The sequence below is a fragment of the Nerophis lumbriciformis genome, linkage group LG26, assembly GCF_033978685.3.
Source record: "Nerophis lumbriciformis linkage group LG26, RoL_Nlum_v2.1, whole genome shotgun sequence".
NCBI lineage: Eukaryota > Metazoa > Chordata > Actinopteri > Syngnathiformes > Syngnathidae > Nerophis > Nerophis lumbriciformis.
Window position 1 is genome coordinate 1,735,001 of NC_084573.2, and position 17,098 is coordinate 1,752,098.

At 42.3% G+C, this 17,098-nt stretch overlaps 2 protein-coding genes across 5 annotated transcripts; both read right to left on the reverse strand.

Annotated features, from left to right (window-relative positions):
• Window positions 1-4,052: 4,052 nt before the first annotated feature.
• On the reverse strand, window positions 4,053-8,158 carry sptssa (serine palmitoyltransferase, small subunit A). Of its 2 annotated transcripts, XM_061986834.2 has the most exons (3): window positions 7,900-8,158; window positions 4,324-4,491; window positions 4,053-4,206 (listed from the first exon to the last, which is right to left on the reverse strand). In XM_061986834.2, exons 1-2 carry the CDS (start codon window positions 8,000-8,002, stop codon window positions 4,370-4,372), a joined length of 225 nt encoding a protein of 74 aa, XP_061842818.1. In that variant the 5' UTR covers window positions 8,003-8,158; the 3' UTR covers window positions 4,053-4,206; window positions 4,324-4,369. The 2 variants fall into 2 exon arrangements, with proteins under 2 accessions (XP_061842818.1, XP_061842817.1); XM_061986833.2 differs by having other exon boundaries at window positions 4,053-4,491.
• A 1,313-nt stretch (window positions 8,159-9,471) lies between these two features.
• On the reverse strand, window positions 9,472-15,424 carry eapp (e2f-associated phosphoprotein). 3 transcript variants are annotated; one of them, XM_061987683.2, is made up of 7 exons: window positions 15,216-15,423; window positions 10,605-10,789; window positions 10,413-10,493; window positions 10,239-10,353; window positions 10,059-10,184; window positions 9,828-9,987; window positions 9,472-9,791 (listed from the first exon to the last, which is right to left on the reverse strand). In XM_061987683.2, exons 1-7 carry the CDS (start codon window positions 15,407-15,409, stop codon window positions 9,639-9,641), a joined length of 1,014 nt encoding a protein of 337 aa, XP_061843667.1. In that variant the 5' UTR covers window positions 15,410-15,423; the 3' UTR covers window positions 9,472-9,638. The 3 variants fall into 3 exon arrangements, with proteins under 3 accessions (XP_061843667.1, XP_061843665.1, XP_061843666.1); XM_061987681.2 differs by having other exon boundaries at window positions 9,472-9,987; window positions 15,216-15,424; XM_061987682.2 differs by having other exon boundaries at window positions 9,472-9,987; window positions 10,413-10,490; window positions 15,216-15,422.
• Window positions 15,425-17,098: the final 1,674 nt, after the last annotated feature.

The following is a 17,098-nucleotide window of genomic DNA, read 5'->3' on the forward strand; positions in this document are numbered from 1 at the left end:
TTTTTTTTTTTTTCAAAAAGTTGAAAACTTGTTCGTGACGTCATCACTTGACCCGGTGGTGACGTCATCAGGCGTGCTCACCGCCATTGAGGGCGGCGCGAGGCGCATGTAGCTCACGTGCACGGACTGTGCGGTGCGTTCAAGGACCGCCAAGCAGAATAGGACACCAGATACAATACATATTTAAAACTGGAAAAGCTTAGCAATTAAGACACATCAAAAACACAAAACATGCTAAATATTAATCGAGTTATTTTAAGTAGAAAAATAACGTGGCCTCAGGATTTTTGTGTGTGTGTAAAAGTACTTTTTAAACACGATAATAACAACCGTGATTATTTATGGCAGCGATATGACATGATCATATTTTTACAGACCTAATTTGTTCACCGTTTGTGGCACATTCTAAAAATACAGTGTCAAAAAAAGTTTAAAACTGACTTATTTTAACCCTTTTGGACATACTTGCCAACCTTGAGACCTCCGATTTCGGGAGGTGGGGGGTGGGGGTGGGGCGTGGTTAAGATATAGATATATATATATATATATATATATATATATATATATATATATATATATAACAAATACTTGACTTTCAGTGAATTCTAGCTATATATATATATATATATATATATATATATATATATATACATATACATATATATATATATATATATATATATACATATATATATATATATTAATAAAATAAGTACTTGAATTTCAGTGTTCATTTACAAACTACAACTCACAAACACTTTAGAGTTAGGCTCCACCATCAGAATGTGTACTTAAACTTATAAAGATCACATGGATATTATTCAGTGAGTTGATTCACCAAAACTAACCTGTTATACAGGAGGAAAAAAGCACACAGGACGTTTCAATTGTTCACAGACTGGTCGCGCTCATCAGAATGACAAGCCACTTCCGGTCTGCAGGTGATAGCATTCAATTGGGAAGAAACGCCCTACTGCCCCCTACTGACCAATGTGAATACTGATAAATGTGTAATGACAGCTCCAAAAACGAATTCAAACCACAAAATAAAATAAATAAATCAACACAAAAATGTGACACATTATGGGTGGGTCACATATGCATGTACAGTAGATGGCAGTATTGTCCTGTTTAAAAGTGTCACAACATTGCTGTTTACGGCAGACGAACTGCTTTACGGTAGACACTGTTGTTGTGTGTTGTCAACACGTCACTCAGGTCCGCCTGAATTTCAGGAGTTTTTCGGGAGAAAATTTGTCCCGGGAGGTTTTCGGGAGAGGCGCTGAATTTCGGGAGTCTCCCGGAAAATCCGGGAGGGTTGGCAAGTATGCTTTTGGATCCCCAATAATTTTAGTGGGACTTTTAAATAATATGACTTCTTTTTTTTTAAACACTTTTAATAGTGTTTTGGATCCCCATGATTGTTGTATGTTTATGCTGTCATTGCTCCAAAAATAATAATGAATCAAAATCAATGTTATGAATTATTGATCTATTTAATGCTCCAATGTATTCACAACAAATATTTTACTTTGAAATATTTTGGGGGGAAATGTTGCTTATTTTGTGTGTTTGCCATGAACAACTGGGTTTAGACATAAAGGGTGCATGCCAAAAAAAAACAGGATATGGACAGACCTGATGTTTGTCTAGAGATTTAAGTGTTGCAGTATAAATTAAAATGTATGCCTGATTTTTAACATTTTAATGAGTGGGACCCTTTTGGATCCCCATTATTTTTGTATGTTTGTTTATGCTGCCGTTGCTCCAATAATAATAATAAATCAAAATCAATGTTATGAATTATTGACTTATTTAATGCTCAAATGTATTCACATCAAATATTTTACTTTGAAATATCTTGGGGGCAAATGTTGCTTTTGTGTGTTTGCCATGAACAACTGTATTTAGACATAATGCATATATAATAGACATATAATAATATATGACCTATTTTTTTTATAAGAATGACCCTTTTGAGTCCCCAAGAATTTTAGTGTGATTTTTTTCTTTTTTTCAACTGTCATTGATCAAAAACAATGAATTAAAATAAATGTTATGCATTATTGACCTATTTAATGCTCACATGTATTCACATCAAATATTTTACTTTGAAATATTTTGGGGTCAAATGTTGCTTTTGTGTGTTTGCCATGAAAAACTGGGTTTAGACCAGTGACGTGCAGTCACTAGAGGCAGGTGGAAAGAAAAAAAATGTAAAAAGAAAAAAAAATAATTAAATTGTTATATGTATGCAGTGATTATACTATAAAGTTATTTTCCATTTAACTTCACCAGTTTTAGATTATTTTTATTCAAAATCGCTGAATTTTCACATTTGCCGTTCAAATACTGAGAAGAGACGGTGCGGTGAACAGCAGCCAGTTGAGGCACGTCACTCAGTGCCTCAACATGGATTCCGGACTCGGCTAACTGCTGGCCTGCTGTGCAGTGAGACTGTATTGCTATATGAATTTTATTATACATTTCCATAGTTTAGTTAGCTGAGGTATATAATGTACAGTGTATTTTGTCAACAACTGTATGTGTGTAAAGTATTTCTTGTGCTGAGCGATCATAAAACGGCTGCAAAAGACGCACTGGCTGAGGCTCGCCTCCTGCACCCCCGCCGTAGAATTGTTATATCAACTAAAGCCCACACTTAAACTTTCCACGTGCAAGATTGAATCTATTTAAAATAGTTATTTCATAAGAAGCCAAAAAGTGCAAAAACAATAATGTTGGTGTTGGAGGAGTTGTGAATGACTGCAGGGCCACAACATTAGGTACACCTGCATACTGCAGGTGTATCTAATTCACAACTCCTCCAACATGAACATTATTGTTTTTGCACTTTTTGGCTTCTTATTAAATAACTTTTGTAGCCTATTTTCATGGGCTTTCCTCTTTGTGATGTTAAGTTCCTGTTATGCGCTGTTATACAGTATATGCCTTGAGCTCTTATTTTGAAGGCGCCAAGAGCGGAAGTGATGACATGTTGTAGTGGAGCGGAGGTTTTTGAAAGAAGGTAAATAAAGTGGTCCTCGTGTAAACTGGAGCCTCCGTGTTTGTTATTTTGTAGTTTCATACAGTATAGGCCACATTTATAAACCCTCGGTTACACTTTTTTAAATAGATTTAATCTTGCACGTGGAAAGTTTAAGTGAGGGCTTTAGTTGATATAACACACCCGTCAGGGGGTTCATTAATCCAGCACAAAAGGACTTTATTTATAAGTAAAGGTAAGACCATAATAACGTTTTTTTTAATTAAATGTGCAGTTTGTATGTGTAAAGTTAAAGTTAAGTTAAAGTAGCAATGATTGTCACACACACACAAGGTGTAATGAAATTTGTCCTCTGCATTTGACCCATCCCCTTGTTCACCCCCTGGGAGGTGAGGGGAGCAGTGGGCAGCAGCGGCGCCGCGCCCTGGGAATAATTTTTGGTGATTTAACCCCCAATTCCAAGCCTTGATGCTGAGTGCCAAGCAGGGAAGAATGCTGGTATGAGCTTTTAAACATAACCCGTTAACTGCTGCCAATCAAATGGTGAATAAGATACTCTTTAGGGTTCATATGTTTGTAAATCTGACTGTGATGAAGTCAGTGCCTCACCAGCCATCAACCTCAACGCATGTCACTGGTTTAGACAATGCATATTTTGGGTTTTTGCCATAAAAACCAGGATTGTCTTTGACAAAAAAGGCAACTTGTTTTCTCACCTTTATATCAACAGACATACCTGAAGTCGATTTACAGTTCCACTGTAAGATTTGAATGAAACAAAAATAGCAATGACTATTTTTAACATTTTTATAAGTGGGGACCCTTTTGGATCCCCAAGGATTTTAGTGTGATTTTCCTTTTTTTAAACAGTCAACGCTCAAATCATCAATGTCGAGGTAATAGCTCGTCAGATCATAGTAGTGGAAGTAGAAAATATAGTTTTTATCCAACAATGACGATGAGTTATCATCACATGACGTCGCAATGTGAACACAAGTCATTTACATCGCCAGGCCACTAGAGGGAGACAAAGGAAACAAAGGTGTCTATTATTTCAAAAATATAACATTTATTTTTGTTTCCTTGTGGACGCTGTCAATGAGCAACGAGAGGGTCCCCAATCCTACTTTTCAAAGTCATGATTGGTCCGTGAAAGAGTCCGTGACGCTCCTCGGTAAAAAAGAAAGAAAGAAGGTGCTCTAGAATGTGAGGAAAAAACTAAGTGAAAAGAAACCAAGAACGTCTTTTTATTTAAAATCCAACATGGCCGAGGATCCCCAAAAAAAGTCCAACATGGCGACCGCACCCAACCTCACCTCTGACCGCCGGGTAATTCCACGGAGAAGGCGTGGCGCATCTAGGTCAGAGGTCAGCGCCGCCCGACTGGACCATCTCAAAGTAGCGCATGATGGCCATGATGTGCTGCGGCATGAACACGTAGCCCGTGTACACCGCCATGCCCGCCACGCTGACCAGCAGGGAGTCTGAGCGCCGGCTGTTAAGAACCACACAGTGACATTTCTCACGTAGAAAGTATTTGTGTCAATATTATATTTATCTGTATGAAACTCAATGAATGAAGTAGAACGTTGTGATTGACTTATGCAAAGCTTTTGACACAATCCATCATTCAAATATAAGCCTTGGCTTCGCCTATTCCTTTTTCTTTTTGTCTATGTGTATAATTGTTAATATGTATCATCTGTGCTGTTAAATTGATCACACAGAATGGTTGATTATATGACCCAAATAAACTCATTTCATTCCATTTACATTCAATATGCAAAGCATTGTATTGCTTTACCAACAGGGACGTTGCCCCCACTAAGATGGCCGCCACATAGGCACGTCTTTTTTGATTGATTGAGACTTTTATTAGTACATTGCACAGTACAGTATATTCCGTACAATTGACCACTAAATGGTAACACCCCAATAAGTTTTTCAACTTGTTTAAGTCGGGGTCCACTTAGGGTCCCTAGTAGAGATGCGCGGATAGGCAATTTATTTCATCCGCAACCGCGTCAGAAAGTCGTCAACCATCCGCCATCCACCCGATGTAACGTTTGATCAGAACTGCACCCGCCCGCCATCCGCCCGCCCGTTGTTATATATCTAATATTAAAAAAAAAAAAAAAAAAAGGGTGAAAACTACGCGAATTGCACCTTGTGCAGACAAGATTTTTCGATCGGACACGGAGGAATTAGCGATGTAAAAGACCACGTTGGGACAAAAAAACACAAGTCTAATGCCGTTGCTAGCGATACAAGTGGAAAACTTTCAACGTTTTTCGTCGCCCAAACAGATTCTTTGGATGTGATAAATGCCGAAGTTTTATTTACGGAGGCAATAATTGAGCATGGACTTCCAATCGCACTGGCTGATTGTAGAAATCAGTGACACACACGGCTGTCCACTTCAGTGGTGTAGACTTTACTGAACCAACTGCGCATGCTCCGAACACACGTACACAACTACGGATGCCCATAAGAGACATCCACTACACTGATCACATGGGACAGTTAAATGTTTGTAATGCAACCTTTAAAAATCATTACGCGGTGATCGCGGTCCCAAAAATAAACTTTTCTTGCATGATAATGTCCAGAAAAACTCGCTTTATATTACTATAGAGTCCTTTTAACGAATGAGTTTGATGGTTTATCACAAACCTTAAATGAAAGAAGTCCTTTGTTCTCCTGCACCTGCATGCGCTTTGGCCTTGCTTCGTGTTTGGTGCGCAATCCTGTCGGCTGTATTTCACAGCACGACATACTGTTAAAAGTGTTTATACTATTTATGCTTTCAAGTCCAAGTTGAAGAAATCTTGTTAAATGTTGACAGCATAACTACCAAAATACAGAAGTATGTCCTCAATATTTTTGCAGTGCTATTTCTGTTGAAAAGTTCAAATGATTACATTAGAGATGTGATGTGCCACTTTTCAAGTGTCTGATGGCTTCAATTAATTTTCATTCATTTTTCATATTTTGAATTCTTTTGAAAGGCTTACAAAAAAACTACATTTGAATTGTAATTCCATGCTATTGACAGGACTATTAATTTTAATGAAGTTAGCTTACCATGTTTACAGTATGATAATTGTGATAGAAATGTGAATTTTAGGCACAGAATATTTTTTACAATTGAACAAGGCAGTAGATTATACAAGCTTGGACAGAAAGTTAATAATGACACCAATTTTTTTTTTTATGGAATTGTTTAGTACTGTTTTACCATTTGTTTACTGTAAAAAGTGTTTATACTGTTTATACTTTCAATGAACAAATTGAAGTCTTGTGAAAGGTTGACAGGATAACTGGCATTAACTGTCAAAATAATTTCAAACTATTGAAGTTAGCTTACAGAATAAACATGTCAATCAACCCATATGACTTTTGCTGTAATATTTTTGTTTTGAAAAGTCACTGTGACTGATAGAAAAGTGATGGTTTTAGCAACATTTTAACCTGTCTGAATGCTAATAATCATTTTGCGTCGGGGGGCGAAGCCCTGAACCCTCCACCAGGACTTTGTCCTGGACCTACCGGGGCCTGCGGCCCTTGGACCCTGGCTACTAGGTTTTTCTGATTTCAAAAGTTGGCAGGTATGGTGAGGTTATAAAGCTTTTGCCTGTTAAAGAAAGGAGACTGATCCAATGCAGCACAGACTTTCGCGTGCCACGCTGTCACGACCCAGACGCACACCAGTGCGCAATCATATGGGAGCCGCGCTGAGCGCACCTCCAAGCGCGTCTCGCTGCCGGCGACGGCCAGGTATGGGCCCGACGCTCCAGCGCCATCCATTTTCAGGGCTAGTTGATTCGGCAGGTGGGTTGTTGCACACTCCTTAGCGGGTTCCGACTTCCATGGCCACCGTCCTGCTCTCTATATCAACCAGGGTGAGCCCCACCCCTTTCTTGAGCGCACTGCGCGCAGAGTGACCCCTGTTACGCGCCCCCGGCAACAGGCGTGGCGGGCAGGTAAGCTGCGCGGGCGGAGTGACCCCTGTTACGAGCCCCCGGCCACGGGGGTGGCGGGCAGGTAAGCTGCTTACCTGCTGCGCGTGACGCCGGCCGCGGCGAAGGCGGACGAGGCGGGGTGTCGGTGCGGTGGGCGCGGTAGTGACCCTGGACGTGCGTCGGGCCCTTCTCGCGGATCGCCTCAGCTACGGCTCCCGGTGGGGCCCTCTCGGGGGAAGGGGCCTCGGTCCCGGACCCCGGCGAGGCGTCCCTTCTCCGCTCCGTAAAAGTGTCCATCTCTTTTCTTTTTTTTCTTCTGTTGTGGCATATGCTGCAGGTGCCTGCTCGTTTTTCATATGTGGGTAACAACATTTAACAATGTATATATATTTCCCAATTGGTTTAACTGCCACCCGCAAAAAAAAAATAAAAATAAAAATAAATATCTAATTAATCCGCCCGACCCGACCCGCGCGCGGATAAAATCTTTTTTTTTTTAATTTCATCCGCCCGATCCGCGGATAATCCGCGGTTGTGTCCGCAAACCGCGCATCTCTAATATATATATATATATATATATAGGGTCCCTAGCATGGCTGCTACTGTCTATTTCAACGGAGCTAACATTGTATTGCTTTACCAACAGGGACGTTGCCCCCACTAAGATGGCCGCCACATAGGCACGCCCCTAGCATGGCTGCTACAGTCTATTTCAATGGCAAAGCCTCGACGCCGCCCTTTTTCGACACCGGCCGAGCTCCATATACATTTGTTCACATTTATCCACAGTTTTTTTTACATAGAGAAAGGCACATATTGATACATGAAACACATTATGAATGAAGGTGTTTACCAAGAGCAGCTTGGTAAACCCGGAAGAACAGGATGCTAGCGCTTAGCATGTAGCTAACGCTACGTTAGCAAGGATACTGAAGACGGTCCTCTCCCAAGGTTCCAGCATGTAGAGAGCCGTCACCAGGAGATACTGGCGATAGAACCACGACAAGTTCTTCCAACAGTCTCCAAGAGCCATTTTTACTACTTTTGAACAGCTTCCGCTTTCTTCTTGTCGCCCTGCGGGCCGCTACTTCCGGATGGCGTGTGACGTCAGCGCGCTTTTGCCTTTCAACCAATCACATGACAGCTATTGCCTGACGATACAATACAAATATACTCGCAAACACTTAACTTAAATCACTAAAGTCGCGTTTTATAGTACTAAATCAGACTATATATTTAATACATACATACATATAATTTTCTACATTAGGCGAAATGGGACTAAATTAAATACATATTTAAATAATGACTTAAAAGTGTTACTAAAATTAGTTACAACTGGAATTAAATGTGAGCATATCATTACAATAAGTTAATGTATTTAATGTAAACTTACATTTAATTATAACTTTATTTATTTCATTAAAATATTTTAATAAATCAATATATTACTTAAATGTGTCATTCATTTTAATTGTAATTAAATACTTTAAAGCGTTATTACGTTTCATTATTTTATTAAATGTGAAATTACATTTAATTGCTCAATTTCGGATTTCATTATTTAATGACTTCAATAAATCATGAAATATATTTTAAAAAAATACTTAAATTTGTCATTAATTACATATGGAATTGAATGCATGAAATTGCTATTAAATTGCATTATTTTATTTAATGTAAAATAACATTTAATTGTTCAATTTTTGATTTAATGTATTGATTTCATTAAATCAATAATCGGAAATAATATTTAATGTTATTAAATTGCATTAATTTATTTAATGTGAAATTACACTTAATTGTTACATTTTTAGTTTTAATATTTCATAATTCAATGAATTCATTAAATCATGAAATATTGAAAAAATAATAATAATTACTTCAATGTGTCATTAATTACAATGGGAATTCAATTATTAAATTGCATTTAATTATTTCATGTAAAATTTCATTCAATTACATTTTTTGATTCAATTATGTCATAATTTAATGATTTCAATAAATCATATTTAACTGAATTAATACTTGAATGTGTCATTAATTACAATCGGAATTTGATTATTAAATTGAACACAGATTATATGTGAAAATACATTTTAGATTGAAATATTTCATGATTTTATGATCTAATTAAATTATGAAATAGTAAAATAATTACTTCAATGTGCCATCATTACAATACGAATAGGTTAGTGTTATTCAATGTCATTATTTTTTTTAAATTACACTTCATTATATTTTTAATAAATATTTCATAATTCATTGAAAATGTGTCATTAATTGGAATTAAACATGTTGGTGTTTTAACGTGTAAATTTAATGTGACAATACATTTAATAAACCATTAAATATTAGAAATAAATCATTAAAACCTGAAAATATTGACATTATGAAAAAAGTAATCAATTATTAAAGAAATGTGCATTGACATTAAATACATTCATCATTATAAGACTTCTGTATTTAATTCCAATTGTAATTATGGACCCATGTGAGTCATTATTTGAAAGTTTGATTTATTGAATAAAGTGTGCCCTTACTAGCTTTTCAGTTTTTAGAAGGTTTGGCCACTCCGAGTCTAAAAGCAGGACTGAAAAAAAAAAGGTGTGTTGGTCCTATGGTCCACTAGGGGGCGCTCATTGTGAAAAAGAGAAAGACAGGTGGCGTCAGCAGTGGCTGGACAGGATGTTGAAGAAGTGGTAGACCTCGTCCTTGTCCATCACGGCCACCTCCGTGGAACACTCGGAGCAGCACACGGGACGGTAGACCTCGTCGGCGTCCATCCCTGCCGGCACCCGCTGCGGCGCCTGCTCCGGCACCTGCACCGGCACCCGCTCCGGCACCTGCACCGGCACCCGCTCCGGCACCCGCTCCGGCGTCTCGTCTTCTGCCTTCCGCCGCTTCCTGCCGCGGGGCTTCCTGCCCGTGGGGCCTTGGTAGCGCAGCACCTGGTCCTTCCTCACCGTGCAGTTCATGACGAACATGGCGCGGTACTGCGTGCGGTACTTGTCGTGCCTGCGCGGACAGAGGCGTTAGCCAGGTGCGGCGACGGCGGCGGCGGCGGGAGACACGGACGGCGGCCTCACCTCTGACAGTCCAGACACAGCGTGGTCATGCAGGCGGGACAGTTGAGGACGGCATCGCTGCTGGGTAGACTGGCGGCCTGGGAGCGCCGCCCGTTGGCCGCCGTGGACGGTCGCTTCCTGTTGTAGCTGCGGGAACAGGAAGTGTGACGGGGAAGGCGTACGGGGGGAGAAGGCTCTTACCGTCTGCGTCTGGCGTCCACCCAGGCCTGGTCCCGCTCGTCCTCGTCGGGGTCGTACAGCAGCTCGTCGTTGGTCAGGATGACCCGCTGTGCCCGCCGCCGCCCGCTGGAGCTACCTGCACGGGAATCGTACCTGAGACTGCTGACACAGGCGCCATCTTGGTTGGAGACTTACTGGGCTGGTCGTCTTCTTGATCGGAGTCGGAGTCAAAGTAGATTTTGTCATACATGGGAGGGTTGGCTACCACGCTTCCTGCTGGATGGAACCTTCTAGTCAACGTGTGCTAAAGGCTTGCACAGGAAATGCTGTGTGTGTGTCTAAATATATATATATATGTATATATATGTGTGTGTGTGTGTGTGTCACCTGTAGTGCAGGTGGGTCCCCAGGTGTCCTCCATGGTCTTAATGGTGGAGCTGAGCTCAGCTTCCATCTCCTTCTGGAACTCATCCCCGCTGGAGGACTCACTCTCCCCGGTCAGATACTCCCTGATCAGCTTCTTCTTCTGCTCCGGTGTGCCGCTGAGCAGCACGTCCAGCTCGTCCTCCGAACTACCACAACACACACATAGCACCTTTGTTTACGTGTTAGCATGTGAGCTAAGTTTGTTTACGTGTTAGCATGCGAGCTAAGTTTGTTTACGCGTTAGCATGCCATCTAAGTTAGTTAACGTGTTAGCATGCCAGCTAAGTTTGTTAACGTGTTAGCATGCGAGCTAAGTTTGTTTACGTGTTAGCATGCAAGCTAAGTTTGTTTATGTGTTAGCATGCCAGCTAAGTTTGTTTACGTGCTAGCATGCCAGCTAAGTTAGTTAACGTGTTAGCATGCGAGCTAAGTTTGTTTACGTGTTAGCATGCAAGCTAAGTTTGTTTATGTGTTAGCATGCCAGCTAAGTTTGTTTACGTGCTAGCATGCCAGCTAAGTTAGTTAACGTGTTAGCATGCGAGCTAAGTTTGTTAACGTGTTAGCATGTGAGCTAAGTTTGTTTACGTGTTAGCATGCGAGCTAAGTTTGTTAACGTGTTAGCATGCGAGCTAAGTTTGTTTATGCGTTAGCATGCCAGCTAAGTTTGTTTACGTGTTAGCATGCGAGCTAAGTTTGTTTGCGCGTTAGCATGCCAGCTAAGTTTGTTAACGTGTTAGCATGCGAGCTAAGTTTGTTTATGCGTTAGCATGCGAGCTAAGTGTGTTAACGTGTTAGCATGCCAGCTAAGTTTGTTAACGTGTTAGCATGCGAGCTAAGTTTGTTTATGCGTTAGCATGCCAGCTAAGTTTGTTAACGTGTTAGCATGCGAGCTAAGTTTGTTTATGCGTTAGCATGCCAGCTAAGTTTGTTAACGTTCTAGCATGCCAGCTAAGTTTGTTTAAGTGTTAGCATACGAGCTAAGTTAGTTAACGTGTTAACATGCGAGTTAAGTTAGTTAACGTGTTAGCATGCGAGCTAAGTTAGTTAACGTGTTAGCATGCCAGCTAAGTTTGTTTACGTGTTAGCATGCGAGCTGAGTTTGTTAACGTGTTAGCATGCGAGCTAAGTTTGTTAACGTGTTAGCATGTGAGCTAAGTTTGTTTACGTGTTAGCATGCCAGCTAAGTTTGTTAACGAGTTAGCATGCGAGCTAAGTTTGTTTACGTGTTAGCATGCGAGCTAAGTTTGTTAAGGTGTTAGCATGCGAGCTAAGTTTGTTTATGTGTTAGCATGCGAGCTAAGTTTGTTTACGTGTTAGCATGTGAGCTAAGTTTGTTTACGTGTTAGCATGCGAGCTAAGTTTGTTTAAGTGTTAGCATGCCAGCTAAGTTTGTTTATGTTGTAATGTTAATGTGCCCTTTTTGTTCAGGCAGCACCGTGACCACCACTAGGGGTTCAGGCGGGGTCCTAGGCAATGGGGCCAGCAGTGTTTTGACAGCAGTAGAGCTAACGACTGTGCATAATGTGTCTGTGTGCTGGGCTTCATTAAAAGTTCGAGTTGAGCATTATAAGGAATAAGTCACTTTACTACATTAGCGACGAGGATAAATCAAGACTTCAATGGCGTTGTTTGGAAATTTAACGGAGTTTGACCAAGCTACGGACGATTGGCAACAGTATGCTGAACGACTGGACTTTTACTTCGTGGCTAACAAAATCACAGACGAAGGACAACAGAAGGCAATTTTCCTGAGTTCGTGTTGCGGGATTTGTGCCAGCCCGGTAAGCCGGCGGATACAGACATGACATTGATGGATATGCTTCAGAAATTAACGGATCACCATCCATCCATCCATCTTCTTCCGCTTATCCGAGGTCGGGTCGCGGGGGCAGCAGCCTAAGCAGGGAAGCCCAGACTTCCCTCTCCCCAGCCACTTCGTCCAGCTCCTCCCGGGGGATCCCGAGGCGTTCCCAGGCCAGCCGAGAGACATAGTCTTCCCAACGTGTCCTGGGTCTTCCCCGTGGCCTCCTACCGGTCGGACGTGCCCTAAACACCTCCCTAGGGAGGCGTTCGGGTGGCATCCTGACCAGATGCCCGAACCACCTCATCTGGCTCCTCTCCATGTGGAGGAGCAGCGGCTTTACTTTGAGCTCCCCCCGGATGACAGAGCTTCTCACCCTATCTCTAAGGGAGAGCCCCGCCACCCGGCGGAGGAAACTCATTTTGGCCAATTGTACCCGTGATCTTGTCCTTTCGGTCATTACCCAAAGCTCATGACCATAGGTGAGGATGGGAACGTAGATCGACTGGTAAATCGAGAGCTTTGCCTTCCGGCTCAGCTCCTTCTTCACCACAACGGATCGATACAGCGTCCGCATTACTGAAGATGCCGCACCGATCCGCCTGTCGATCTCACCATCCACTCTTCCCTCACTCGTGAACAAGACTCCGAGGTACTTAAACTCCTCCACTTGGGGCAAGATCTCCTCCCCAACCCGGAGATGGCACTCCACCCTTTTCCGGGAGAGAACCATGGACTCGGACTTGGAGGTGCTGATTCCCATCCCAGTCGCTTCACACTCGGCTGCGAACCAATCCAGCGAGAGCTGAAGATCTTGGCCAGAGGAACTATGTATATATATTTCCGAATTGGTTTAACTGCCACCCGCCTGAATCTATTTAAAATCTAATTTTTTTTTATTTCAACCGCCCGACCCGACCCGCGGATAAAATCTAATTTTTTTTTAATTTCAACCGCCCGACCCGCGGATAATCCGCGGACTCTGCGGTTGTGTCCGTAAACCGCGCATCTCTACTAGGTTCCTGTTTGAATACAGATCAACCCCTCAGACTACAACCGGCACCACGCCTGCGGAGCAGCTAATGAACAGGAGATTGCGAACGCAGCTGGACATGGTCCGGTCAGCACTGCCAGACAAAGTGGGCTCAAACCAGGCACAACAAAAACAGAACCATGACAAAAGGGCCAGGGACCGAGTGTTCACAGACTGTGAGGCCGTGTACTAGAGATGCGCGGTTTGCGGGCACAACCGCGGAGTCCGCGGATTATCCGCGGATCGGGCGGATGAAATTTAAAAAAATAAGATTTTATCCGCGTGCGGGTCGGGTCGGGCGGATCAATTAGATATTTTTTTTTTTTTTTTTTTTGCGGGTGGCAGTTAAACCAATTGGTAAATATATATACATAGTTAAATGTTGTTACCCACATACGAAAAACGAGCAGGCACCTGCTGCATATGCCACAACAGAAGAAAAAAAAAGAAAAGAGATGGACACTTTTACGGAGCGGAGAAGGGACGCCTCGCCGGGGTCCGGGACCGAGGCCCCTTCCCCCGAGAGGGCCCCACCGGGAGCCGTAGCTGAGGCGATCCGCGAGAAGGGCCCGACGCACGTCCAGGGTCACTACCGCGCCCACCGCACCGACACCCCGCCTCGTCCGCCTTCGCCGCGGCCGGCGTCACGCGCAGCAGGTAAGCAGCTTACCTGCCCGCCACCCCCGTGGCCGGGGGCTCGTAACAGGGGTCACTCCGCGCGCTCCGCCCGCGCAGCTTACCTGCCCGCCACCCCTGTTGCCGGGGGCGCGTAACAGGGGTCACTCCGCGCGCAGTGCGCTCACGAAAGGGGTGGGGCTCACCCTGGTTGATATAGACAGCAGGACGGTGGCCATGGAAGTCGGAACCCGCTAAGGAGTGTGTAACAACCCACCTGCCGAATCAACTAGCCCTGAAAATGGATGGCGCTGGAGCGTCGGGCCCATATACCCGGCCGTCGCCGGCAGCGAGACGCGCTTGGAGGTGCGCTCAGCGCGGCTCCCATATGATTGCGCACTGGTGTGCGTCTGGGTCGTGACAGCGTGGCACGCGAATGTCTGTGCTGCATTGGATCAGTCTCCTTTCTTTAACAGGCAAAAGCTTTATAACCTCACTATAATGCCTTGCATCGTCTATATTAGATATATAACAACGGGCGGGTGCGGGCGGATGCGGTTCTGATCAAATGTTACATCGGGTGGATTGCGGATGGTTGATGACTTTCTGATGCGGTTGCGGATGAAATAATTGCCTATCCGCGCATCTCTAATATATATATATATATATATGTGAAATACTTGACTTGGTGAATTCTAGCTGTCAATATACTCCTCCCCTCTTAACCACGCCCCGCCCCCCACCTCCCGATATCGGAGGTCTCAAGGTTGGCAACAATGACTATGGGTGGAGGGAATGTTGTAATGTTAATGTGCCCTTTTTGTTCAGGCAGCACCGTGACCACCACTAGGGGTTCAGGCGGGGTCCTGGGCAACGGGGCCAGCTAACGGCTGTGTATAATGTGTCTGTGTGTTGGGCTTCATTAAAAGATGGAGTTGAGCATTATAAAGAGTAAGTCACTTTACTACAGTTTGCGTGTTAGCATGCGAGCTAAGTTTGTTTGCGTGTTAGCATGCGAGCTAAGTTTGTTTGCGTGTTAGCATGCGAGCTAAGTTTGTTTACGTGTTAGCATGTGAGCTAAGCTAAGCCGGCTAGCATGAGCTAGCGCTCGGTGGCTACCAACCTGCTCGCTGCTCTCTCCTCGTCGCTCGGCTCCTCGATCTCGTACGAGTCAACATCTCCGACTTTGTCCATTTTGTTGATAAAGACGACACTTATGACAACATTGGCGCTGGTTTGTGATGAACCGCCAAGCGCCGTTCTTTCTTCTTCGTCTATTGCAGCTTCTTCTTCTTCGCCTGCTTGGAGGACCAACATTGTGCTACGCGACGTCGCCACCTATCGGCCGCGCCTGCGCACTGAAACGGAACCACACCAAAGTCTTTGTTTATTTTTATTTAATAAAAAAATATATATATATATTATTGAACGACAAACATACATTTACTATGTACATCAGAGAAACATGTCAAGGAACGAAAAAAAAATCAAATACAGTGAATATTCAATAATAATAAATAATAATACAAAATATGAAAAAGACAAAAAGGGCTACCTAAATCAATCGATACAGCGTCCAAGCATACTTGCCAACCTTGAGACCTCCGATTTCGGGAGGTGGGGGGTGGGGGGCGTGGCTGGGGGGCGTGGTTAAGATGTATATATATATATATAAGAAATACTTGACTTTCAGTTAATTCTAGCTATATATATATATATATATATATATTCTATTACATATATATATATATGTATTCATATATATATATATATATATATATCCATCCATCCATCCATTTTCTACCGCTTATTCCCTTCGGCGTCGCGGGGGGCGCTGGAGCCTATCTCAGCTACAATCGGGCGGAAGGCGGGGTACACCCTGGACAAGTCGCCACCTCATATATGTATTCATATATATATATATATATATATATATATATATATATATATATATATATATAAATAAATAAAAGAAATACTTGAATTTCAGTGTTCATTTATTTACACATTTACACATAACACTCATCTACTCATTGTTGAGTTAAGGGTTGAATTGTCCATCCTAGTGCTATTCTCTGTCACTATTTCAGAACACACACATTATACAAATATACATTATAAAATCAATAAGAAAACGGGAGCTCTAATTTGGGAGTCTGAATTAGGATCAGAAGTTCCTATATAAACATTGCGCACTCACGTCGCCTTTTTGTGTTGATTACTGCAGCTGTGCACTGGATTCATTCACAAATACAAACTACAACTCACAAACACTTTAGAGTTAGGCTCCACCATCAGAATGTGTACTTAAACTTATAAAGATCACATGGATATTATTCAGTGAGTTGATTCACCAAAACTAACCTGTTTTACAGGAGGAAGAAGCACACCGGACGTTTCAATTGTTCACAGACTGGTCGCGCTCATCAGAATGACAAGACACTTCCGGTCTGCAGGTGATAGCATTCAATTGGGAAGAAACGCCCTACTGCCCCCTACTGACCAATGTGAATACTGATAAATGTGTAACGACAGCTCCAAAAACGAATTCAAACCACAAAATAAAATAAATAAATCAACACAAAAATGTGACACATTATGGGTGGGTCACATATGCATGTACAGTAGATGGCAGTATTGTCCTGTTTAAAAGTGTCACAACATTGCTGTTTACGGCAGACGAACTGCTTTACGGGGGACGAAAACTTGACTGCTGTTGTTGTGTTTTGTTGGCAAATATTTGTTATCTAGTGTGTTTGCAGATCTTTTTTAATATTCCAAAGTTTTATTAATTCTTGCAAATGGTTTTGGTTTGCAAAAAAATTGTTTGTTTCAATTCCACTCTCTATTCTTTTTTTGCAAATATTTTTATTTTGAAAATATTATTTTATTCAAACGTATGATTTTTCATTGCAAATCTTATACTGTAGCTCCTACCATAAATGAATCAGTACTTGGGTAGTATTTTCACTGAATACTTTACTAAGTATTTATTTGGATGAGCAC